This window comes from Gadus macrocephalus, chromosome 5 (genome assembly GCF_031168955.1).
Source record: "Gadus macrocephalus chromosome 5, ASM3116895v1".
Taxonomy (NCBI): domain Eukaryota; kingdom Metazoa; phylum Chordata; class Actinopteri; order Gadiformes; family Gadidae; genus Gadus; species Gadus macrocephalus.
Window position 1 is genome coordinate 20,858,883 of NC_082386.1, and position 25,101 is coordinate 20,883,983.

At 48.7% G+C, this 25,101-nt stretch overlaps 2 protein-coding genes across 4 annotated transcripts in view; both read right to left on the reverse strand.

Annotated features, from left to right (window-relative positions):
* Window positions 1–623: 623 nt before the first annotated feature.
* On the reverse strand, window positions 624–18,281 carry LOC132457258 (exocyst complex component 3-like protein 4). Of its 3 annotated transcripts, XM_060051455.1 has the most exons (15): window positions 17,879–18,281; window positions 17,509–17,627; window positions 17,199–17,305; window positions 16,660–16,785; window positions 16,221–16,460; window positions 14,595–15,201; window positions 13,828–13,945; window positions 11,902–12,024; window positions 11,727–11,827; window positions 8,554–8,664; window positions 7,833–7,956; window positions 5,008–5,130; window positions 4,172–4,324; window positions 1,627–1,748; window positions 624–1,050 (listed from the first exon to the last, which is right to left on the reverse strand). In XM_060051455.1, the coding sequence occupies exons 3-15, from the start codon at window positions 17,287–17,289 to the stop codon at window positions 777–779; spliced, it is 2,313 nt and encodes a 770-aa protein (XP_059907438.1). In that variant the 5' UTR covers window positions 17,290–17,305; window positions 17,509–17,627; window positions 17,879–18,281; the 3' UTR covers window positions 624–776. The 3 variants fall into 3 exon arrangements, with proteins under 3 accessions (XP_059907438.1, XP_059907439.1, XP_059907437.1); XM_060051456.1 differs by lacking the exon at window positions 17,509–17,627 and having other exon boundaries at window positions 17,202–17,305; XM_060051454.1 differs by lacking the exon at window positions 17,509–17,627 and having other exon boundaries at window positions 17,879–18,280.
* Window positions 18,282–21,127: 2,846 nt separating this feature from the next.
* The window catches only part of LOC132457425 (LBH domain-containing protein 2-like), a 6,641-nt gene continuing 2,667 nt past the window's right edge, over window positions 21,128–25,101 (reverse strand). The window contains exons 3-6 of the mRNA XM_060051725.1: window positions 24,673–24,771; window positions 21,890–22,085; window positions 21,304–21,373; window positions 21,128–21,255 (exon numbers count right to left, since the gene is read on the reverse strand). Coding sequence (XP_059907708.1) covers window positions 21,315–21,373; window positions 21,890–22,085; window positions 24,673–24,762 — 345 coding nt within the window. The 5' untranslated portion in view covers window positions 24,763–24,771 and the 3' untranslated portion in view covers window positions 21,128–21,255; window positions 21,304–21,314. The remainder of the gene's footprint in view (window positions 21,256–21,303; window positions 21,374–21,889; window positions 22,086–24,672; window positions 24,772–25,101) is intronic.

The following is a 25,101-nucleotide window of genomic DNA, read 5'->3' on the forward strand; positions in this document are numbered from 1 at the left end:
GGTCTGGGTCTGGTTCTGGGTCTGGGTCGGGGCTGGTTGGGGGTCTGGGTGGGGGCTGGTTGGGGGTCTGGGTGGGGGCTGGTTGGGGGTCTGGGTGGGGGCTGGTTGGGGGTCTGGGTGGGGGCTGGTTGGGGGTCTGGGTGGGGGCTGGTTGGGGGTCTGGGTGGGGGCTGGTTGGGGGTCTGGGTGGGGGCTGGTTGGGGGTCTGGGTGGGGGCTGGTTCTGGGTCTGGGTGGGGGCTGGTTGGGGGTCTGGGTGGGGGCTGGTTGGGGGTCTGGGTCTGGTTGTGGGTCTGGTTCTGGGTCTGGTTGTGGGTCTGGTTCTGGGTCTGGGTGGGGTCTGGTTGTGGGTCTGGTTCTGGGTCTGGGTGGGGTCTGGTTGGGGGTCTGGGTGGGGGCTGGTTCTGGGTCTGGGTGGGGGCTGGTTGGGGGTCTGGGTGGGGGCTGGTTGGGGGTCTGGGTGGGGGCTGGTTGGGGGTCTGGGTGGGGGCTGGTTGGGGGTCTGGGTGGGGGCTGGTTGGGGGTCTGGGTGGGGGCTGGTTGGGGGTCTGGGTGGGGGCTGGTTGGGGGTCTGGGTCGGGGCTGGTTGGGGGTCTGGGTGGGGGCTGGTTGGGGGTCTGGGTGGGGGCTGGTTGGGGGTCTGGGTGGGGGCTGGTTGGGGGTCTGGGTGGGGGCTGGTTGGGGGTCTGGGTGGGGGCTGGTTGGGGGTCTGGGTGGGGGCTGGTTGGGGGTCTGGGTGGGGGCTGGTTCTGGGTCTGGGTGGGGGCTGGTTGGGGGCTAGCTGGGGCCGCAGCCCAGGCAGCCTAAGGGCAGCGTCCAGCCTGGGTTCCCTGCCGGCTGGATGTCTCTGAACAGACTCCGGCTGCTGGCCCCGGCCGCCCGGCTGCTGGCCCCGGCCGCCCGGCTGCTGGCCCCGGCCGCCCGGCTGCTGGCCCCGGCCGCCCGCGGGCCGGCCTCCTTCTGGAGCTCGGAGAAGCGCCGGAGAACGGCCTGCCGCTCACGGCCCCGAATCAGACCGCGGAAGTAGAGGATGGCGGCCAGGTGCTTCTCCCTGGGAACCAGGAAGAACCAGTTAGAACCAGCTAGGACCTGTTAAAGAGGTAAGAAGTAGAGGACGGCGGCCAGATGCTTCTCTCTGAGAATCAGAACCAGTTTGAACCAACTGAAGACCAACAGAAGTCATATTTCCGGTGTAATATCCCTAACCACGACTACAGGTATGATCCTTTACATGAACCGGTCATCTCCATGGAGATATGGGGCTGATTTGGGTTAGTTTGTGGCCTCACCTCAGGTCCGGGTACTGACCTCTGACCTCTGACCCTGCCTCAGGTCTGGTTACTGACCTCTGACCTCTGACCCTGCCTCAGGTCTGGTTACTGACCTCTGACCTCTGACCCTGCCTCAGGTCTGGTTACTAACCTCTGATCTCTGACCCTGCCTCAGGTCTGGTTACTGAGCTCTGACCAGGCCTCACCTCATGTCTGGGTACTGACCTCTGACCTCTGACCCTGCCTCAGGTCTGGTTACTGAGCTCTGACCTCTGACCCTGCCTCAGGTCTGGTTACTGAGCTCTGACCTCTGACCCTGCCTCAGGTCTGGTTACTGAGCTCTGACCAGGCCTCACCTCATGTCCGGGTACTGCTCCACCAGGGGCTGGAGGTGGTCCTTGATGTCCTTCTTGTCCACTCGTCCGATGATCTCACTGAGATGGTCTCCCAGGGGTCGGAGCCACTCATGTGTGGAATTCTAATCAATAAAAAAATTGGAAGTAGCGTAGTGTAGTACAGTTGAAGTGTAATTTAGTAGTTGTGGTGTAGTTGTAGTGTAGTAGTGATGGTGTAGATGTAGCGGTGGTGTGGTTGTAGTATAGTAGTGGTGGTGTAGTTGTAGTGTAGTAGTGATGGTGTAGTTGTAGTGTAGTAGTGATGGTGTAGTTGTAGTATAGTAGTGGTGGTGTAGTTGTAGTGTAGTAGTGGTGGTGTAGTTGTAGTATAGTAGTTGTGGTGTAGTTGTAGTATAGTAGTGGTGGTGTAGTTGTAGTGTAGTAGTGATGGTGTAGTTGTAGTGTAGTAGTGATGGTGTAGTTGTAGTGTAGTAGTGGTGGTGTAGTTGTAGTGTAGTAGTGGTGGTGTAGTTGTAGTATAGTAGTTGTGGTGTAGTTGTAGTGTAGTAGTGATGGTGTAGTTGTAGTGTAGTAGTGATGGTGTAGTTGTAGTGTAGTAGTGATGGTGTAGTTGTAGTGTAGTAGTGATGGTGTAGTTGTAGTGTAGTAGTGATGGTGTAGTTGTAGTGTAGTAGTGGTGGTGTAGTTGTAGTATAGTAGTGGTGGTGTAGTTGTAGTGTAGTAGTGATGGTGTAGTTGTAGTGTAGTAGTGATGGTGTAGTTGTAGTGTAGTAGTGATGGTGTAGTTGTAGTGTAGTAGTGATGGTGTAGTTGTAGTGTAGTAGTGATGGTGTAGTTGTAGTGTAGTAGTGGTGGTGTAGCTGTAGTATAGTAGCGGTGGTGTAGTTGTAGTGTAGTAGTGGTGGTGTAGTTGTAGTATAGTAGTGGTGGTGTAGTTGTAGTATAGTAGCGGTGGTGTAGTTGTAGTATAGTAGCGATGGTGTAGTTGTAGTATAGTAGTGGTGGTGTAGTTGTAGTATAGTAGTGGTGGTGTAGTTGTAGTATAGTAGTGGTGGTGTAGTTGTAGTATAGTAGTGGTGGTGTAGTTGTAGTATAGTAGTGGTGGTGTAGTTGTAGTATAGTAGTTGTGGTGTAGTTGTAGTATAGTAGTGGTGGTGTAGTTGTAGTATAGTAGTTGTGGTGTAGTTGTAGTATAGTAGTGATGGTGTAGTTGTAGTATAGTAGTGATGGTGTAGTTGTAGTATAGTAGTGATGGTGTAGTTGTAGCATAGTAGTTGTGGTGTAGTTGTAGTATAGTAGTGATGGTGTAGTTGTAGTGTAGTAGTGATGGTGTAGTTGTAGTGTAGTAGTGATGGTGTAGTTGTAGTGTAGTAGTGATGGTGTAGTTGTAGTGTAGTAGTGATGGTGTAGTTGTAGTGTAGTAGTGATGGTGTAGTTGTAGTATAGTAGTGGTGGTGTAGTTGTAGTATAGTAGCGGTGGTGTAGTTGTAGTATAGTAGTGATGGTGTAGTTGTAGTATAGTAGTGATGGTGTAGATGTAGCGGTGGTGTAGTTGTAGTATAGTAGTGGTGGTGTAGTTGTAGTAGTGGTGGTGTAGTTGTAGTATAGTAGTGGTGGTGTAGTTGTAGTATAGTAGTGGTGGTGTAGTTGTAGTATAGTAGTGGTGGTGTAGTTGTAGTATAGTAGTGGTGGTGTAGTTGTAGTATAGTAGCGGTGGTGTAGTTGTAGTATAGTAGTGGTGGTGTAGTTGTAGTATAGTAGTGGCGGTGTAGTTGTAGTATAGTAGTGATGGTGTAGATGTAGTGGTGGTGTAGTTGTAGTATAGTAGTGGTGGTGTAGTTGTAGTATAGTAGTGGTGGTGTAGTTGTAGTATAGTAGTGGTTGTGTAGTTGTAGTATAGTAGTGGTGGTGTAGTTGTAGTATAGTAGTGGTGGTGTAGTTGTAGTATAGTAGTGGTGTTGTAGTATAGTAGCGGTGGTGTAGTTGTAGTATAGTAGTGGTGGTGTAGTTGTAGTATAGTAGTGGTGGTGTAGTTGTAGTATAGTAGTGGCGGTGTAGTTGTAGTATAGTAGTGGTGGTGTAGTTGTAGTATAGTAGTGGTGGTGTAGTTGTAGTATAGTAGTGGTGTTGTAGTATAGTAGCGGTGGTGTAGTTGTAGTATAGTAGTGGTGGTGTAGTTGTAGTATAGTAGTGGCGGTGTAGTTGTAGTATAGTAGTGGTGGTGTAGTTGTAGTATAGTAGTGATGGTGTAGTTGTAGTATAGTAGTGGTGGTGTAGTTGTAGTATAGTAGTGGTGGTGTAGTTGTAGTATAGTAGTGGTGGTGTAGTTGTAGTATAGTAGTGGTGGTGTAGTTGTAGTATAGTAGTGGTGGTGTAGCTGTAGTGTAGTAGTGGCGGTGTAGTTGGATATTTGTAGTGGTGGTGTGGTTGCAGGGCAGTGTACGGTGAGTATATTGTAGCGTTGTGTAACGTCGTGGGGTAGGGTTGTCCAAGTGGTAGTTTAGTGTATGTTGGTGTAGCTGCGGTTAGCATAGCGTGCTGTTACCATGTCGATAAACAGTCCGCTGAGCTCCTCCCACTGCCGCCGCAGCTTCTCCGCCCCCTTCTGATGCTTCCTGTTCTTACAGGAGTAGGAGTTCTTCATGAGCTGGGCGATGTAGTCCTTCGCCGCGTGGTGGTGCAGTCGGTCCACCAGCCCCTAGCGAAACATCCCAACAACAGGAAGATCAACATGGTCACCTGACCCACGGGGTCAAACCGGCGCCATCCACCACTTCCTGTCATGTATTACCAGCGACGCTCCTCTCTTAAAGACAACAACGGGTCAGAATGTCAATTCACTGGACGTTCCAGTTGGCCGGTGAAAAGGTGTGAAGTACACGAGTCGTGTGCAGCAGAGCGAGGCCGAGGAAACAGGAAGGGACGGTCGCCTCCTTGAGGACATCAGCGCTGTTCCTCCTGATCTGGTCGCTGTGGCCTCAAGCCAAGTACATCTAAAGTGACTTACAACGGTTAATACACACGTTGACACACCGACGGCGGAGACAGCCACGCAGGGCGACGGCCAGCTCGTCAGGAGCAGTCAGGGTGAGGCGTCTCCCTCAGGGACACCTCGAGACTCGGCTAGGGGGAGCCGGGGATCGAACTAGCGACCATCTAGTTACAAGTCGACATGCTCTACCTCCTGAGCTAAGCCGACCCCAAGTCCTACTTACGGTGTTTTATCCAGCAATGACCAGGAGGGTTAGTGATGATCTGGAAGCACTGCTCTGAGAGCTGTAGTGTAGTAGTGGTGGAGTAGTTGTAGTGGTGGTGTAGTTGTAGAGGTGGTGTAGTGGTAGTATAGTGGTGGTGTAGTTGTCGTGGTGGTGTTACCCTCACCTGGACAGTGGGAGGCCTCATCTGGGAGCACTGCTTTGAGAGCAGCTCCGTCCGACTCTGAAGCCTCTTGAAGTCTTCATCTTTGGTCAGCCACTTCCTGGTCATCATCCTCCTCATGTAGGGCTGAAACATCGCAGAGGTCTTAGGGTTTAGGGGGAAGGGTTCTGATTGGTCGGACAGGTCAGCCCTAATGTTGTCCCAGACTTAAGGTAGTCTGCTCACCGATTTTGGATACTTCATCTTAAATCTGATTTATGAGGCTAGGATAAGGGTTAGGGTTAGGGTTAGGGTTAGGGTTAGGGTAAAGGGGTAGGGTTAGGGTTAGGGTCAGGGTAGTCTCGCAAAGCCAGACCAAACTACAGCGAGTAGAATGGTCTGGAACCACGCTACCTCGAGCCGTCTATCCGTGGGGAAACTGGGCGGGCCTGTTTTTATTTCTTTAAACCAATCACAATCGTCTAGGGCGGGGCTAAGCCCGGTGTCCATGCAATATAGTGCCGGGGGGAAAGGCCAGCAACCGGAAGGGGAGGAGTAGCGGTGAAATCCGACTCTAGGCAACAGACGCTGTCCACTTCCATTCAGCCAGACTAGGGTCAGGGTAAGGGTTAGGGTTAGGGTAAAGGGTAAAGGGTTGGGGTTAGGGTAAAGGGTTGGGGTTAGGGTCAGGGTAAAGGGTTGGGGTTAGGGTTAGGGTCAGGGTAAAGGGTTGGGGTTAGGGTAAAGGGTTAGGGTCAGGGTAAAGGGTTAGGGTCAGGGTAAAGGGTTAGGGTCAGGGTAAAGGGTTGGGGTTAGGGTTAGGGTCAGGGTAAAGGGTTGGGGTTAGGGTAAAGGGTTAGGGTCAGGGTAAAGGGTTGGGGTTAGGGTAAAGGGTTGGGGTTAGGGTAAAGGGTTAGGGTTAGGGTCAGGGTAAAGGGGTTGGGTAAAGGGTTAGGGTCAGGGTAAAGGGTTAGGGTTAGGGTAAAGGGTCAGGGTAAAGGGTTGGGGTTAGGGTTAGGGTTAGGGTAAAGGGTTAGGGTCAGGGTTAGGGTCAGGGTAAAGGGTTAGGGTAAAGGGTTAGGGTCAGGGTAAAGGGTTAGGGTCAGTATAAAGGGTTGGGGTTAGGGTAAAGGGTTAGGGTCAGGGTAAAGGGTTAGGGTCAGGGTAAAGGGTTAGGGTCAGTATAAAGGGTTGGGGTTAGGGTAAAGGGTTAGGGTCAGGGTTAGGGTCAGGGTAAAGGGTTAGGGTAAAGGGTTAGGGTCAGGGTAAAGGGTTAGGGTAAAGGGTTGGGGTTATGGTCAGGGTAAAGGGGTAGAGTTAGGGTAAAGGGTTAGGTTTGGGTTAGGGCGCTACCTCATGCGCCATGCAGCAACACATGGGACTAGAGGAGAGGAGGGCACGGGCACAAGCAATTTAAAGATACGTTAAAAACATTTGCTTCCAAAAAATCAAATAAAAGAAATGAAATAAAATCAATAAAAGGAATAAAATATGGGGGAATGGTTATGTTTAGGAGAGGGGGAGGGAAGAGGTTATGGTAAGGAAAAGGATGCTGGGGAGGTTATGAGGACCGGGACGGATGGAGGGGCGAGAGGGATAAACCCAGCCGAGTCAGCCAATCGTCCAGCATAGACTTCGCTGTCCCCGGAGTCCAATGGATATTGTCATGGACGGTCTGGAATTTAAGCGTCGACAGTGTGTTGAGGTACCCAGCGCGTGAGTCAACGTCCTCGATATTCTCCCTCACAAAGTCATTAGAAGACTTGACACAACGGAGTTGGCTGGCGGATAGCCTGATAGATACCGTTATGAGGGGTAACGGTATCTCTGGCCCTGGAGGGGGAATGTTTCTCTGGCCGTCCTAATTAAACGTCGGGTGTCCTTAATTATTGTGATGGCTGTCTGTTGTCTGAGGCAGTTGTTTGTGCCAATAGACAACAAGATGAGCTTAGTGTCCGATCTGGGAGATGTGTGTTTCTGCAAGATGGCTGTTAGGTGTCTTAATGTGGCTCCTGGAAAGCTGTCTATTTGGATGTCATCCATTTTTCTTTTTGGGATCCGGGCCAAGTTTGAATCGCCCGTGATGATTATGGGTTTTCTGATGGCGAGGGACCACATAGTGGCTTTGCGGTTCGTAGGGGGGTGTATGCAGGGCTGGTGGTAAGAAGCCCTGAGCATAGAGGAAGAGAAAAAGGAAGGAGAAGTCGGGGTTTGGCGACTCGGATCTTTCCCCACTGGGGCAAGGGCAACAACAGCAGGAGTGGTCAGAGGAGGCGTGAGAGGGCAAGGGTGACTCTCATCGCAACCTGGGTCCGATTTCTGATTTGAACTATTCTTAAAGATGATTATCTTTTTCGTTTTCAGGGAAGGTTCCTCAGCCTGGCCAGGTGATGGAGAGGTCAGCGCCGGCGATATGGGCGACGGGCAGAGCAGTTTCCGTATCTCGGAGCGACGGTTGGGTCTAGGGGTCAGGGTAAAGGGGTAGGGTTAGGGTAAAGGGTTAGGGTTAGGGTTAGGGTTAGGGTTAGGGTAAAGGGTTAGGGTAAAGGGTTAGGGTTAGGGTCAGGGTTAGGGTAAAGGGTTGGGGTTAGGGTCAGGGTAAAGGGGTAGGGTTAGGGTAAAGGGTTAGGGTTAGGGTAAAGGGTTAGGGTAAAGGGTTAGGGTAAAGGGTTAGGGTCAGGGTAAAGGGTTAGGGTCAGGGTAAAGGGTTAGGGTCAGGGTAAAGGGTTAGGGTTAGGGTTATGGTTATGGTTAGGGTTAGGGTAAAGGGTTAGGGTAAGGGTAAGGGTAAAGGGTTAGGGTTAGGGTCAGGGTCAGGGTAAAGGGTCAGAGCTAGGGTTCATCTCCACCTCGATGTCGTCCTTGTACTGGTCCTCCAGGCGGAGGGCCAGCCTCCCTAGCAGGAGGTCCACCTCCTGGCTGAAGTCAGCGACGGGCTCGGGACAGCTGGCCCGGTGCTGCTCCATGTGCTGCCTGAGGGACCAGCAGAGAACAGCTGCTGTCACATCCTCAGTAATATGAAGCACGATATAATATTGAATAAAACCATATCTATAAATCAATTCAACAAGTGACCCGCTGTTAACAAACCATCAGGGTGACCACGCCTGGTCATGGGATTAGACTGCTCTCTGTTCAGGGTTAGTTAGTCTCTGTTCAGGGTTAGTTAGTCTCTGTTCAGGGTTAGTTAGTCTCTGTTGAGGGTTAGTTAGTCTCTGTTCAGGGTTAGTTAGTCTCTGTTCAGGGTAGGGCTTAGTATTGTAAGGGTTATCTGAGGCCATTGGCAGGTTAGCAGGTTGGCAGGTGGCCAGCAACGATTGAGCAAGTCCCAGCAGAGCGCAGCCTGGTTTACAGGAAGCGGAGTGACTTACTGTAGTGTTTAGCTGGTGGTGTATGTGTTGCTTACTGTAGTGGTATGGTTTATCTGGTGTTGCAGGTTGTGGAGGTGGTGAGACTGATGGTGTAGGTGGTAAGACTGATGGTGTAGGTGGTGAGACTGGTGGTGTAGGTGGTGAGACTGGTGGTGTAGGTTGTGAGACTGGTGGTGTAGGTGGTGCAGGTGGTGCCTACTTGACGAGGATGAAGGTGTTGATGGAGGTGATTAGGTACATGGCCCTGAGTGCGGGAGTCAAAGTATTAACCTCAGCCGAGCTACAGCAGCTCATCAACGCCTCCTCAAACCTGCACAGGAAACACCGCAGCAGATAAGGCTGAGCACACACAGAACCAAACCAGGCTGCTAGACTCCTGGGCTCTGGGGTTGCTATCTGGAGCTCTTCTTGAGACACACATTCATCTTAGGGAGCCAGTGACCGCCTGTTTGAAAAACGGTATTGTCTAAAAGAGCCAGCGACCGAAGACAGCATAGTCTAAAAGAGCAACCCGAATATTAATTAACCACTACTCAGACAGAGCTTCACCTGTCTCTATACTGTCTCACCCCAACCTGCTCCTTAATGAGCTGTCTCTGTACTGTCTAACCCCTACCTGCTCCTCAATGACCTGTCTCTGTACTGTCTAACCCTTACCTGCTCCTTAATGACCTGTCTCTGTACTGTACTCTAACCCCTACCTGCTCCTTAATGACCTGTCTCTGTACCGTCTAACCCCTACCTGCTCCTTAATGACCCATCTCTCTACTGTCTAACCCCTACCTGCTCCTTAAGGACCCGTCTCTGTACTGTCTAACCCCTACCTGCTCCTTAATGAACTGTCTCTGTACTGTCTAACCCCTACCTGCTCCTTAATGACCTGTCTCTACTGTCTAACCCCTACCTGCTCCTTAATGACCTGTCTCTGTAATGTCTACCCCTAACTGCTCCTTAATGACCCGTCTCTCTACTGTCTAACCCCTACCTGCTCCTTAAGGACCTGTCTCTGTACTGTCTAACCCCTACCTGCTCCTTAATGACCTGTCTCTGTACTGTCTAACCCCCACCTGCTCCTTAGTGGCCTGTCTCTACTGTCTAACCCCTACCTGCTCCTTAATGACCTGTCTCTGTACTATCTAACCCCTACCTGCTCCTTAATGACCTGTCTCTGTACTGTCTAACCCCTAGCTGCTCCTTAATGACCTGTCTATGTACTGTCTAACTCCTACCTGCTCCTTAATGACCCGTCTCTGTACTGTCTAACCCCTACCTGCTCCTTAATGACCTGTCTCTGTACTGTCTAACCCCTAGCTGCTCCTTAATGACCTGTCTCTGTACTGTCTAACCCCTAGCTGCTCCTTAATGACCTGTCTCTGTACTGTCTAACCCCTACCTGCTCCTTAATGACCTGTCTGTACTGTCTAACCCCTACCTGCTCCTTAATGACCTGTCTCTACTGTCTAACCCCTACCTGCTCCTTAATGACCTGTCTGTACTGTCTAACCCCTACCTGCTCCTTAATGACCTGTCTCTGTACTGTCTAACCCCTATCTGCTCCTTAATGACCTGTCTGTACTGTCTAACCCCTACCTGCTCCTTAATGACCTGTCTCTGTACTGTCTAACCCCTATCTGCTCCTTAATGACCTGTCTGTACTGTCTAACCCCTACCTGCTCCTTAATGACCTGTCTCTGTACTGTCTAACCCCTACCTGCTCCTTGATGACCTGTCTGTACTGTCTAACCCCTACCTGCTCCTTAATGACCTGTCTCTCTACTGTCTAACCCCTACCTGCTCCTTAATGACCTGTCTCTGTACTGTCTAACCCCTACCTGCTCCTTAATGACCTGTCTGTACTGTCTAACCCCTACCTGCTCCTTAATGACCTGTCTGTACTGTCTAACCCCGACCTGCTCCTTAATGACCTGTCTCTGTACTGTCTAACCCCTACCTGCTCCTTAATGACCTGTCTGTACTGTCTAACCCCGACCTGCTCCTTAATGACCTGTCTCTGTACTGTCTAACCCCTACCTGCTCCTTAATGACCTGTCTCTGTACTGTCTAACCCCTAGCTGCTCCTTAATGACCTGTCTGTACTGTCTAACCCATGGTTTCTCAATGGCCCCCTGGGGGGCGTTCGCACAACCTAGGGGGGCGCTGGTAACGTGATTTTCTTTTAAATTTTTTTGGGGGGGATTTTAAACTTTCATGGTTTTCAATATTTTTGGGGGAAAAAATAGGCTACCTGAAATACATAGCCTATTTTCATTTATTGGTTTCTACCGTCTCAACTACTCTTCACTGTCTATGCTCAGTGTAACAGTGGTCATACAGCGCGGTTCGGTCCTGCACACGCCCGGACTCCCGTTGCATCAGCTATCGTCATGATCTCTATAGCAACGATGATAAACATAACCCAAGTTCACGGGTTAACTGCCCAAGGTCACGGTGGCCGCGGGGTGCCGCGGCCAGGGCACGACGGGGGACGTGGCAGCCAGGAGTCGCGGGAGTGCCCGCACCGCGGTCACGGTGAATGAATGTTCAATCCAACCATTTCTTCCTCAACTCTTCTTTCTTGGCCAGTAGATAGAGACACTTCTTCAGCCTGCGACCACTGATGCGTAACTATGGCAACAGTTATCATGCCGCTGGCTGCCACCGCGTGATCTCTCTCTCTCTCTCTCTCTCTCTCTCTCTCTCTCTCTCGAAGTATAATTGGGTTTATTACAGTAATGGGACAGTGCTGTTAGCTAATCAGAGGTGAGACATTTGCATGTCATGAATATTCATTCATATTTATTAATATTTATTTTCACCAAAACCGAGGGCATTCATTGCTATTAGTGACCACCGCAAAGTCAATGAAAAACGATGCAATGACACCTTTAAGCAATATAACACGAGTGTGAGTGGGGTTATTAGTTTATTTAATTTTGTTTATTTGTTTATTTGGGGTGGGGGGGGGGGGGGGCGCCAGAGGGGGGGGGGGGGGGGAAGTTTGCTCAAAAAAGGTTGAGAACCACTGGTCTAACCCCTACCTCCTTCTTAACGACCTCTCTGTTCTCTCTGACCCGTCTGTTTGTGACATAATGGAAAGTCTGTGTGGATTTTATCGTCGGGTGTTCAATATATGCAATATTTGTTACATGTTTCCGGTGTAACATCCCTTTTCTGACATCTTCCTCTTTTCCACGCGACAGCTCGACCCTCTTCTTTCACTTCCACACGTGTGAAATGTGCTTCGCAACAAGAGTGTTTGTGTTTGTGTTTGTTTTGCGTCTCTTCTACCCGTGTTCTTGTGGATTACCTAATCATTATTCTGTTAATAACAACGACACAAATAAACAGTATTGCAATTGCTGTCCGTTTTACCTCTTGGGAAATAGTTTCAGCTCTTCACAACAAGAGCGGATGGCCTTCAGCTCCAGATGGGCGTCCAGTCGTCTAGCCCAGGTAACTATCCCCTGGACTCTCTGGAAGGGGCAGGGGGAGTTAACCCTAGGCTAGCACAACAACATGCTGCTGCTGGGTTTGATGAGCAGCCTACCGTCCGGATGTCCAGTTCACTCGGAGAACTGAGGCATCCCTCTTCCAGTTCGTAGGACTTCTCCTCCCTCCAGAACTCTTTTTCCATTTCTATAATTTTCTCAAGGGAGAATCTCAGGTCGATCTAATGGACAGTGGTAACAGAAAAATATGGAATACATATATGATAACGTGTATACGTCAGAACTATAACTTACTTTAATTAATCTGTAATTTATATTCTTCCAGCATGGAGTCACGTTAAATGGAGAACACTTTTATTTATCAGACACTTTTATCCAAAGCAATAAGATAATAAGGCTTGTTAATAATGTGTGTCTTTTAAGCCCAGTTCAGACCAAAGATTCACCTTGCAACGGCTTGCAACTCGCAACTCCTTGCAACGCCTTGCAACGCCTTGCAACGAGACGGGCTGCGACGTTCTAAAACTGGGCAGTTCACACCGGCTGCAACGCGCTGCAACGGGCTGCGACGCTAGGTGGTTTCCATAGCAACTGTGAACGCTCTGGCACAGCTGAGAGCCGCAACATCATCATTTGCGTAGGTTAGGGATTAGTTAGGTTTGCGATTAGTTTTCTTTTTATTTTACTTGAGAGTTGGCTAGAGTTACTAAGTTTTGTCATTCTCCACTACATCTGCATTGGAGTAAATAGCTGGAGCTTACAGTTAGTTTAGATTACCCGTTGTTGGATACATTGCATTTTCCGTTAGTTGAATTTCAGATTGATCTGTCTTAGTTCACCATCGGCTCAACTACTTGGAGATGGATAACTTAATTATAAACAGGCCTAATTATGTTAGTGAGAGTGAAATGGTCGCAGTTTTTGCTGTGGCTTTAATCATGAAAAGGAGAAGACGGCGAGTTATAAAGCCAAGAATATGGAGCCGCAGTTGGGTACTTCAGCGGCAGAAACAGGGTGCCTACGCCAATCTGGACAACTCACATCTGACGTCGGCTCGACTTCGGATCTTTTTAAGCTGGAGTGGACAGTACGGTACCGGGACGGAGTAAGGCCGTGACGTACAAGTTGTTCTGTGCTGTGATTGGCTGAAGAGGAATAGTTAAATCGCCGCGTTCTAAAACTGGACCTTGCGATTTGACATGTTCAATCTCTGGCGACTCCTTGCGACGCCTTGCGACGCCTTGCAACGGCTTGCAACGACCCGTTCACACCGCCCCTGCGACGTTCTAAAACCGTCTCGTTGCAAGCCGTTGCAAGGTGAATCTTTGGTCTGAACTGGGCTATATTCAGGGCATTTAACAGACAGTTTTTATCCAGATCGACTTACAATGCAAGTAGATTGGTCAGTAGAAATAAACTTTCATTTGAAATTGACTGTCAGTAGGAGTTAACTGATCACTAAATCAAATCCCACTGCATGTGGGATTTGATTTACGATACCTAGCAACACAGTGCCACGGAATCGCTTCCTGTCCTTAAGAAACCCCTTAAGGCCCCAGCGTCTGAGAGAATCTCATTGTTTTTTAATCTCATGACTTGTTTTTAGCTCTTAGGTCAAATGATACCAGGAACAGTGTTGCCAGATTGGGCCATATTTTGTGCCCAATCTGGCAACCCTGGCTGCAGCAACTGCTTGTGATTCCTGCAGCTCTTCGGCACTTTGTGAGGCTCCTCAATTCTAACAGAATGCTTTGATTGACCTCAGCCTGTAAATATCCTCAGGGATTCCCAGCCAGGGTTGCACAGAACCTACAGATTAACCCTGAAGCTAAGATGTAGGGATATCCACTTGAATGTCCTTGGCCACTGCAACATTAACAATGCTGCTGAATGCTAATCATGATATAATGCAGAGGAAAACATTTGGGTCCAGAATCCAACTGTGCTAAATGACTAACAGGAGATAAGCAAAGCCATGCTGCCCCCTGGAGGACAACCGCAGTACTAAACAGATCAGAGCCCACCTGGATCCGGCTGCAGTACTTGTCTCTGAGCTGATCGAGGAAGGCCTCATCCAGGATCAGCTCCATGGACTCAGACTTCATCTCTGGATGGAGGCACGGGCTACCCATGATTTTCTCACTGAAAGGGAGGAAGAAGGAGGTTTTCAAAAGAAAAGCACTGCCATGTTTGCCCCCAACACTAGGGTTAGACCGTCTGTCTGTCTGTCTGTAGGGTTAGACCTCCTGTCTGTCTGTAGGGTTAGACCTCCTGTCTGTCTGTAGGGTTCGACCTCCTGTCTGTCTGTAAGGTTAGACCTCCTGTCTGTCTGTAGGGTTCGTCTGTCTGTCTGTAGGGTTCGACCGTCTGTCTGTAGGGTTCGACCTCCTGTCTGTCTGTAGGGTTCGACCTCCTGTCTGTAGGGTTCGACCTCCTGTCTGTCTGTAGGGTTAGACCTCCTGTCTGTCTGTAGGGTTCGTCTGTCTGTCTGTAGGGTTCGACCGTCTGTCTGTCTGTAGGGTTCGACCGTCTGTCTGTAGGGTTCGACCGTCTGTCTGTAGGGTTCGACCTCCTGTCTGTCTGTAAGGTTCGACCTCCTGTCTGTCTGTAGGGTTCGACCTCCTGTCTGTCTGTAGGGTTCGACCTCCTGTCTGTAGGGTTCGACCTCCTGTCTGTCTGTAGGGTTCGACCTCCTGTCTGTCTGTAGGGTTCGACCTCCTGTCTGTCTGTAGGGTTCGACCTCCTGTCTGTCTGTAGGGTTCGACCTCCTTAAGGGGGGGGGTGGCTGTACCTCTGGTAGGAGTTCAGGATCCAGTTCAGCAGGGCGTAGAGATCCTTCAGCTCCTTCACCTGGGGCTGCAGCTTGGTGACGTGCTGCCCCACCTCCAGGCGCTGCGCCCCGACGTAGGCGCTGAACACCTGGAAGCTGGGCGGGTAGGCCCAGCGCAGGTCCCTCTTCACCTTCTCCAGGTGCTGCACGAGGGCCCGGCCCAGCAGGCCCAGGTGCACCCCCAGCCAGGCGGGCTCCTGCTCCGGGCCGTCCAGGGGGACGCCGGCCACCAGGGCGTGGACCCCCTCCCCCACCGCCTCCCTCCATACCCCCCTCCAGCCCCCCGGCGCCCCCAGCCCCCCCGGCTGCCCCTCCCGCCGCTCCTCCTCCTGCACGATGCGGGCCGCGGCCAGCAGGAGGTGCGGGTCGCTGGCGTCGCGCACGACGGCCTTCAGCTTGTCCCTGAGCGCCCTGTAGAGGAGGTGCAGGTCCTTCTCCTTCCTGCACAGCTCCACTGAGCCCTCCCCCCCCCCACCCTGAGCCTCCTGGAAGTCCTGCCGCAGAGACAGGAGGTTGAGATGGGCCTCCCCCAGGATCTTCCCCTCAATCAGCCTGTTGATCTCCATCACTGGGAGGAGCAGAGGAGCCGAGAGGAGGGTGGGGTGCAGGGAGGAGGAGAGGTAGAGGGGAGAGGAGGAAGGGAGAGAGGAGGAGTGATGAAGAGAGGGAGAGAGTAGGAGTGATGGAGCAAGAGGAAAGAGGAGCAGAAAGGAGGACAGAAGAGGAGGTGTGAAGAATCCGAGAGGAGAGGAAGAGCGGAGAGGAGAAGAGGCAGATAGGAGCAGAGAGGGGCAGGAGGAGAAAGGCAATGGGAGGAGGGAAGGGGTAGACAAGGAGTGAAAAGAAAGGAAGAAGAGGAGCAGATGAGAGAAGAGAGGGGGAAGAAGGAGGAGAGAGGAGCAGAAAGGAGGAGAGGAGAAGATGGGAGAAGAGAGGGGGAAGAAGGAGGAGAGAGGAGCAGAAAGGAGGAGGGGAGAAGATGGGAGAAGAGAGGGGGAAGAAGGAGGGGAGGAGCAGAAAGGTGGAGAGGAGAAGATGGGAGGAGATGGGCAGGAGAGAGAGAGAGAATATGAACTAAAGAAAACCAGCATGTTCTCTCAGGTTTATTTAATCTGTTCATTAGTTCCCCTATGACATACCATACAGGTTTAGTAGAGGGGGGTGTCTAGGGAAGGACTTATAAACGGAGACTTTCACTTACTGTCAGCTGTTGTTGGCTAAACAGGTCTGAACAGGAGTTGTATATACAAACAACATAGTTCAAGCTCTATGCTACCACACCAACACCATTCAGTGGGTCTGGTCTCTCCTCTGGAAACTGGAATTTGGATTTGCTTTAGCAATATTTAGCAATGGGTTAGGCTTAGTTATCTAATTGTCTTTCAACAGTATTATTAGATAACTATTAGCCAAAGAAGGACACCTTTAGAACTGTATCTAACAGGAAGAACACCTTTAGAACTGTATCTAACAGGAAGAACACCTTTAGAACTGTATCTAACAGGAAGAACACCTTTAGAACTGTATCTAACAGGAAGAACACCTTTAGAACTGTACCTAACAAGTAGAACACTTTTATAACCGTACCTGACAGGGGGGTAGAAAGGACCTCGGGAAGTGTGTAGAACTCGGATACCTCCTCCCTTTTGTCCACCACCTCCTTCATCTTCATCTTCTCCTTCTCCTCCTCCTCCTCCTCCTCCTCCTCTGGCACCTTCTCTCCTCGCTCCTTCTCCTTCTTCTGCTCCTTCTCTTTGTCTTTCTTGCTCAACCGCAGGCTGCGGCGTATCGAACCAAAGCTGAAAAATCCATCCGGGGACGCCATCTCTACGCAACACCGTCATCCACCAGTTACTTTATCATTCATTTATCATTCATCCTTCATTCTCATATTCATCCCACAGTGAGTTCCACAACTTTATACTAGTGTTATACAACGTTATACTATTGTTCCTTCCAGAACGTTATACTGGAGTGTTCGAGAACGTTACACAAATGCACTCAAGTTTTTTCTAGAATATCTTACCTGGTAGTGTTTTAGAATGTCGGAGTCCGTTGCCCTGCGTCTCCCCAGTCCTGCCATCTTCCTTCTTCTGGAACAATCCACTGCTGGTCTTCAAAGGGGACGTCAAGCTAGAATTGCCACTCAAGCCTGAGAAACAGAAAGCATTCTGGGAAAGTCCAACTGACTTGTCTGCATGTTCGTTTTATACACAAAAGGATCTGAGCTGGATAACAAGGACAAGCTGGTCACTCAGGTCCAACCTGTGTGGCCTCCTTCGGTTTTCCCCGTAGTTTACAGCAAGGTATGCATGAAGAGGTTTAACTATGTTATTCTTGATAAAAGACCAAATAGATCAGCTCAATGTCAGTTACCACAGCAAAAAACTAATTATTAATGCTCCTTATTAGGCAAACAATAAAAATATACGTAAATATATGAAAAAATATATAACTTTTAAATATATAAGTTAACATTTTTCACAGTTGAACAGTTTATCATACAATGTAGTTTGGTCTGGTCTGCGAATGTTTTCATTAAAATTAAACTTGGACGGATCTTACTACGGCCAAACGACTTCGGGGGAAGACTATTCAGACTCAGGTCAGGGCCGGAGGATGCGGGGGAACCTCCTCCCACTCCAGAACCCTCCATCTTCACAACGTTTGATCTGAGGAACCCACCGAACAGCCTATCATTTAATATTCCAATCAACGAATGTTTACATAAGTTCAAGTGACAGTGTTTCCCTAGTGATTTCAATCACCAACAACTGCAAATATTTTTAACATCACAGTTCATACTCATTCTGGAAACAGTTTCTGAGGTAACGCGACACATTTGTTTCAATTTTTCAATGATAAAAACATTTACTTTGAACGCGAACAATGTGAACAGAACACAGAGTTCCTCTACGTCCACCCGGAGCCACACCCCCAGGTGAGCAGGTAAAACGAAAGTACAGTTAGAGGATTAGGAAGTTTACAGGTCCACTTTCGAGTTGAATTGTGTTGAGTAAAAAGGAAAAAATAGTAAAAAGCGTAGGCCTACGCTTTACAATTCACGGTGCCAATCACAGGGCGAAATACTGTTGCTTCGCTTCAACGATAAAAACACAGTTAGGCCTACGCAAAGTAAAACTCAAACTTTTTCAGATACCATATCACCGCGCATTCAATGTAGGCATTTACAATGTAGACCTCACACATGGACATAAATACGGTTTTAGATACAATCGACTTACTTGTGTGACAACCCAGTAAGTAGAGCCGAGGTTTCCAAAGCCCTTCGTGCAGCGAACTGGTCGACCAACCTGCTTTCACTCTCTTCACCCTCCTTACCTCCTCACCTTTACGAGGTAACACCGCAGGGTGGAGCGATCCCTGCTATGTTGAGAAATCTTTTATTTTTTTCATACAAAACAAGTCTATGATAAGAACACGATCCCATTCGGACCTGCACGTATATCAGAGGAGGAGTTAAATAGTTAATCAGTAAACACCACTATGCTGGTTACCTTCCTAGAAGTGATTTAAATGCACAACAAACTATAAGGACCGTGTGTCTAGCGGCTCAAAACTAGTCCTGCACCAAAACAAAGCTTTTTGTCGTGAAAAACTCTGGTCAGTGTTCTGCCCTGTAGGCCTACAACACCTGGAGCACACTGTGGTGTCGCCCTATGGGTGCTGTTGTGCATCTCTTCCAGTGGGAGGCGATGTCCGACACCTTTTAAATCAAAAAATATATATACATGTATTATAGAGAGAGTCCAGGGTCTAAATCATCTATATTTCATTGTTTTATTGAGTAAAAATATATATATGTATTAAAGAGAGAATCAAATTTCTATATCATCTATGTTTAATCGTTTTGTATAGTGTTATATAGGTATTGGATTTGATTTTATATTATTTGATTTTATAATATTTTACTGTACAGTATATAGTATTTAATTGGATACAAATACATTTCTAAATAAACATTGATTGTACATTATTTGATTTTACAGTATTTAAGTGCATTTCCTTCTATATTATTTGAGTGTGTTTGATTAAATATTATTTCCTGGTATAGTATTTGATTATATATTATATTAGATTGTAAAGCATTTGATTGGTATTTTAATGTAGAATATTTTTCACTTGGAGTATCACCTCTAAGGGGTGTTAGCCTGCTAGCTACCCACGCTACGCCCAGACCAACAGCCTGGCTCTGCTGCTATTGATCCCAGTGACCCCCCTCTACACAGGGGGCGGCTGGTTGAGTCGACCACCCTGGAGCATCTACTTAGCTCTCTCTCTCTCTCTCTCTCTCTCTCTCTCTCTCTCTCTCTCTCTCTCTCTCTCTCTCTCTCTCTCTCTCATTCTCTCTCTCTCTCTCTCTCTCTCTCTCTCTCTCTCTCTCTCTCTCTCTCTCTCTCTCTCTCTCTCTCTCTCTCTCTCTATCAAGTTAGAGGACCCGTTTGAAGCCTGCATGTGAGGAGATGAAAGTGGTCGACACTTCAACATCATCAAAACCAACCTCATCCCTCCTCCCTCTCCCTCTCCCTCTCCCTCACTCTCTCCCCCTCCCTTCTCTAACCATCACATCACTTTCATTTAGCTGACGTAATCTATGTAAGTTAATTCAGCAACGGAGATGGAACAAAAACACGCTGTATCATTGATGTTCACAAATTCATAAAATAACCAAGGCAACTTCTTTAAGTGCTACCATATAAATACTTAGATATAAAATAATATAAGTATCATAGAGAAACGTGGGATAGAGGAGGTACCGGAGCTACGAACCATTCTTTAACCTCTTATTGCATCCATAGTGTTAAAAGACAGCCATATAGTCATCACTATATTTCTGTATTACTGAGTCATTCATCTGGATAGTAGTAGGTGCCCGAGGCCATACCTGCCCTATGGTTCCCTCCTGCCACACCCTCCTTCCTGCCACACCCTCCTTCCTGTTAACCCTTCCTGCTCCATATTGCCTCCTGCTACACCTTCCTGCTACACCTTCCTGCCTTCTTTCTACACCTTCCTGATCCATGGAAGTTATTTCTAAGTATGTTGTTCATAATTGCTGTACAGATAAAGTGTGGAGAATTTTACCTGTAGAGAAATTGGTTCAATCTCAAAACTGAAACATTAAAAAAATCATAACATGGTATTAGGATTTTCAGAATATTTATATTTATATAATAATCAAAGCATTTAATCGTTAAATAAATAAATAAATAAATAAATACAAATATCTGTCAAAGGTTTTACATTGAAATACAACTCTACGTCTATTCTGTCTAGAGTTATTGCTCATAGATTTCGAGAAACAGCTCAAATAAATACATTCACTTTGACAATAATACATATAACACTGTAGACATACTGGTACGGAAATGCACTGACAAGATATGTATAGCCTCATAACTGTGTAGTATCCCTTTAAAACATCTCATTATTACACGTTGAAAATGGTTTCTAAACCACATGTGGTTTGGAGATCTCCTGCGTTTGGCACACATGGCTGTTGTGGTGGAACGCAGACGTTCACTGGGCTCGGTCACCACGTGTGGGGAGGGAGGCTACTGGGAGTGAGGAGGAGGATGGGGGTAGATAGGGTTGACATTAACCAATGAGTGAACACTGAATTAGATTCATCAGCTCACCATGTCATAATGTGTGTCCCTGCGGAATTGTGCCATGAAATACACTTGAAGAAGTCTTGAAGTCTGTCCATCTAAAAAAGAGTTGTGCAAGTCAAGACAATTGCAGTTTGCTGCTAAGTTTAAGTCTGTGAAAATACATATTTAGAATGACTTCACACCCCAAAATCGGAGGGAGAAAGTGACAGCATCACTTTCTCTCTCTCAACGCTGCTGGCTCCCAGATGCTGTTGTTTGGTGTGTTTGTACGGCGACACAATCTACTGATCTGCCTCACACCACCTCACTGTAACATTACTGTTCTTCAACAACCTGCGACTTTCATGACTTGCAAAATTCTCTTTCAAATTGACAACGTTCATTTGTAATTAATAACAGAATTCAAACTGGATTAAAAAATGATATGTCCTTGATTACCGTACATATTTTTACCAAAATCAGGTCCCATGGTGGACAGCAGACGGGAGAGGGACTAAGGTTAAGGTAAGTTTAGCCTAGGTTATCCGTAACCCTGGGGCACCACAGTTGGGTTAGCCTAGGTTAACCCACTCAGGGCCCCAGTGGCTCTCTGGTGTAACGGCGATGATGCTGTCATCAGCATAGTGTCATGGTAATGCTGACCATACATAGGTAATGAGAACATGATTCTGGGACCAGGGTCAGATTCCCCGTGAAGTTACTACATACGGACGAAATGATCCTACAAACAGCAAGATTTACGCCTTTGTCGACCGCAAGATCACCAGACTGGGGAAAGTTTGGCCATATTTAAGTAAACTTCTCATCAAACTCAAAATAGTAATTAATGGAAATGTGGTGCCCGACGAGTCGGCCAGGAAGGACCAGCGTTCTTCGCCCGTGCATTTCCCCCTAGCCCTAACAGTGCGTTTTATGGATGTATTTGATCCGTTTACAACACAGCTTTGTGTGTGCACGTTGTGTTTGATGGTCGGGTGGGCTCCACGGTCTGAGGAGATCAGGGTTAGGTGTTTGATGGTCAGGTGGGCTCCGAGGTCTGATGAGATCAGTCTGTCTCCTGCTGGTCTTCCCCGGGTGGATCTGGACCTTCGACCAGAGCTTCACCTGGAAGACAGAGGTCCTTCTGCTGACACACGGACAGTCAGAACCCTAACCTTAACCCTAACCTCCGAATGCTGAGACCAAACCCCAGGAACATAAACCTAACCCTAGCCCCAGGAACAGAACCCTAGCCCTAACCTAGCCCCAGGAACAGAACCCTAACCCCAGGAACAGAACCCTAGCCCTAACCTAGCCCCAGGAACAGAACCCACCCGAGGAACGTAACCCTAAACCTAACCCCAGAAACAGAAGCCTAATCTTACTCCAGGAACAGAACCCTAACCCTACAGAACCCTAAACTTTCCGCAGAAACAGAACCAACCCCAGGAAGAAAACGCAACTAATGCACCATGTCAGCTAACATCCCTCCCTTCCATGCTTCCCCTCCTTCCCTGCCTCCATCTCTATCTCCCCCATTCTCTTCCTCCCTCCCTCCCTCTCCAGATGTCTTCCTCATTTCCTACGGACTTCCCTCGACCCATCTCTCCATCCCTCCCTCGTGTGCCTTGCCTCTCTCACCTGGGGTCTGGCCTGGAGGGGTCCGGGCGGAGGGTGGGGCCGTGCGTCTGGGCTCTTGTGTTTCCGCGGAGCGTGTTTCGACGGGGGGCCAGCGTAGCTCCCCACTCTCCACCTCCGAGGAGTCCATGGGCTCCACCACGATGGAGGGAAGTCTCTCGGACAGCTTGGGGACCCTCTCATTAGGACCTGGAAACATCTGGGGGACATCGACGTGTTCACACGGGGGTCCAACTCAGGACTGATGTTGCTATAAGCTGCCAGTGCAATAAAGGCTAATGGTGCAGCTAGTGCTTAATTCAAGTGGATGGGTTGTGTTCTAATCAATAATCCATGTGAATGGCAGGGCGATGGTTAGGGCTGGTCCGACCACACACCCCGGCTACAGCGCTCCGCTCAATGACCCCAGCTGGAGCCGGGCGGCGCCGTCGCTAAGAGCAACCAAAGGTCGAACAACAAAGTCCCAACCAGCTCCCTGCCGATGTCAGGCCTGCAGAGTCTCTCACCGGCTTCCGCATGAGACTCAAGACTCACTGGGGTGAGGTGTAGGTGGTGAAAGGGTGAGAAGACCCATATGTATGGATCCCTCTTCCCTGACTCCTACCTGCTCCTTAATGACCTGTCTCTGTACTGTCTAACCCCTACCTGCTCCTTAATGACCTGTCTCTACTGTCTAACCCCTACCTGCTCCTTAATGACCTGTCTCTGTACTGTCTAACCCCTACCTGCTCCTTAATGACCTGTCTCTGTACTGTCTAACCCCTACCTGCTCCTTAATGACCCGTCTCTGTACTGTCTAACCCTGACCTGCTCCTTAATGACCTGTCTGTACTGTCTAACCCCTACCTGCTCCTTAATGACCTCTCTGTACTGTCTAACCCCTACCTGCTCCTTAATGACCTGTCTCTGTACTGTCTAACCCCTACCTGCTCCTTAATGACCTGTCTCTGTACTGTCTAACCCCTACCTGTTCCTTAGTGACCTGTCTCTGTACTGTCTAACCCCTACCTGCTCCTTAATGACCTGTCTCTGTACTGTCTAACCCCTACCTGTTCCTTAGTGACCTGTCTCTGTACTGTCTAGCCCCTACCTGTTCCTTAATGACCTGTCTCTGTACTGTCTAAAGGGCTCTTAATGGTCCCACGTTCCCGCTAACGACCACGCAGACACTTCGACGCGGTCGTGAACGCTTATGGCTCTGCGTCGGGTTTCAGTGAGCGGACCAATCACAGCCCTCGCTGCTGCGTCGCCTCGATGGAAGGTTACGATTTTTGGGAGGCGCACGTCCGGCCCTTGCGGTGGACGCAAGGAGGGTCCGCAAGGACGTGAGGGGTCCGTTACCCCCTTGCGTTGCATGAACGTGGAACCATAAAGAGCCCTTAACCCCTATCTGTTCCTTAATGAACCTTAATGAACCGCCCTACCTTGTAAGTCAACTTGTTAGAAATTATATATAATGTAAACATATTATCTATGCATATTATACATAAATATATGTATATATATATATATATATATACGGTATATGTCAGCTATATACTATTGGTTCATCCCAAGGTGGTGCGCTTCTCCCTCCACAGCCCTCCATTAATATTTTACTCTTCTATTTTTAGAACATCTTCTGCTCCCTCACAGCAGGACCTTCAACAGGCGCTTCAAATGTCAGGCGCTGTCGGACAAAACCTTCCCGCCCACCTACCGTCACCCTAACCCTGGCCCCGCCCCCGCTGCCAGAGGTCAAGAACCACGGCACGATGTGTCACATGTTATTGTGGCGCTCGGGTCCGGGCTCTTTATCGGCTCCACACACGACGCTGTGAGACGGAAGCCTCCCTCCCTCTCTGGGGTCACAGCGACGGGGCTACAGGTGATGGGTCGATCAGGTGTCCTCTCAAACCCGATCCTTTTGGTCGTTTGGCAGGAGGGTATCGGAGCATCGGAGCCTCACCGGAAAACACAGGATTCCGGCTCAGAATTCCTGACACTGCTCAACCTTCACCTGAGCCTCTGACTCTGATGAAGACTCTGAGTGTTGAAGTGTCTCAAGCGTTGCTCTCTTTTTACAGGGGGTGTTGAGTTTAGGAAGCAGAGAAGTCAGTGATCCACGGTCAAACTGAATTGATGCAAACTATGTTTACAGACAGATCTATTGAAAACACAATGGCCAACAGGAAGGTAGTTGTTAGGGTTAGAGCTAGTTGGTTAAAGTTAAGGTTAGAGCTAGTTGTTAGAGTTATAGCTAGTTAGGTTAGGGTTAGGGCTAGTTGTTAGGGTTAGAGCTAGTTAGGTTAGAGTTAGGGGTACATCTGATGCATCATAGTGAACATGTGATGCACCATAGTGAACATGCGTTGCTGTAGAGTGATGCATCATAGTGAACATGTGTTGCTGTAGAGTGATGCACCGTAGTGAACATGTGTTGCTGTAGAGTGATGCATCATAGTGAACATGTGTTGCTGTAGAGTGATGCACCGTAGTGAACATGTGTTGCTGTAGAGTGATGCATCATAGTGAACATGTGTTGCTGTAGAGTGATGCACCGTAGTGAACATGTGTTGCTGTAGAGTGATGCATCATAGTGAACATGTGTTGCTGTAGAGTGATGCAGCATAGTGAACATGTGTTGCTGTAGAGTGATGCACCGTAGTGAACATGTGTTGCTGTAGAGTGATGCATCATAGTGAACATGCGTTGCTGTAGAGTGATGCACCGTAGCGAACTTGCGTTGCTGTAGAGTGATGCACCGTAGCGAACTTGCGTTGCTGTAGTGGTACTGAGAGACCCACCTTGACAGAGCTTGCCCCCAGCTGATCCTGCCCTCCTCCAGTGCTGAAGTCCTCGTTTCCTGGCTCCAATGAACTCATCACCTCAGCCATCTCTCAGAGCTTTAATCAAATGTTTAAATGGGGGTAAAAAAAATAAGTAGTTAGCAAATTCAATCATACAGGATTTTAATAACCGGTTACATGACACAAGTGGCTGCTAAGATAATACATGGTTAGCTATTGCGAGCATGCTATATACTGATAAAAGATTACATAGATAATGCTAACACCTCATACACTGATAAAGAATTAAATGTTTAGCTCAATGTTTAGTTTGGCTCTGTCTGTCTGTCTGTCTGTCTGTCTGTCTGTCTGTCTGTCTGTCTGTCTGTCTGTCTGTCTGTCTGTCTGTCTGTCTGTCTGTCTGTCTGTCTGTCTGTCGGTCTGTCG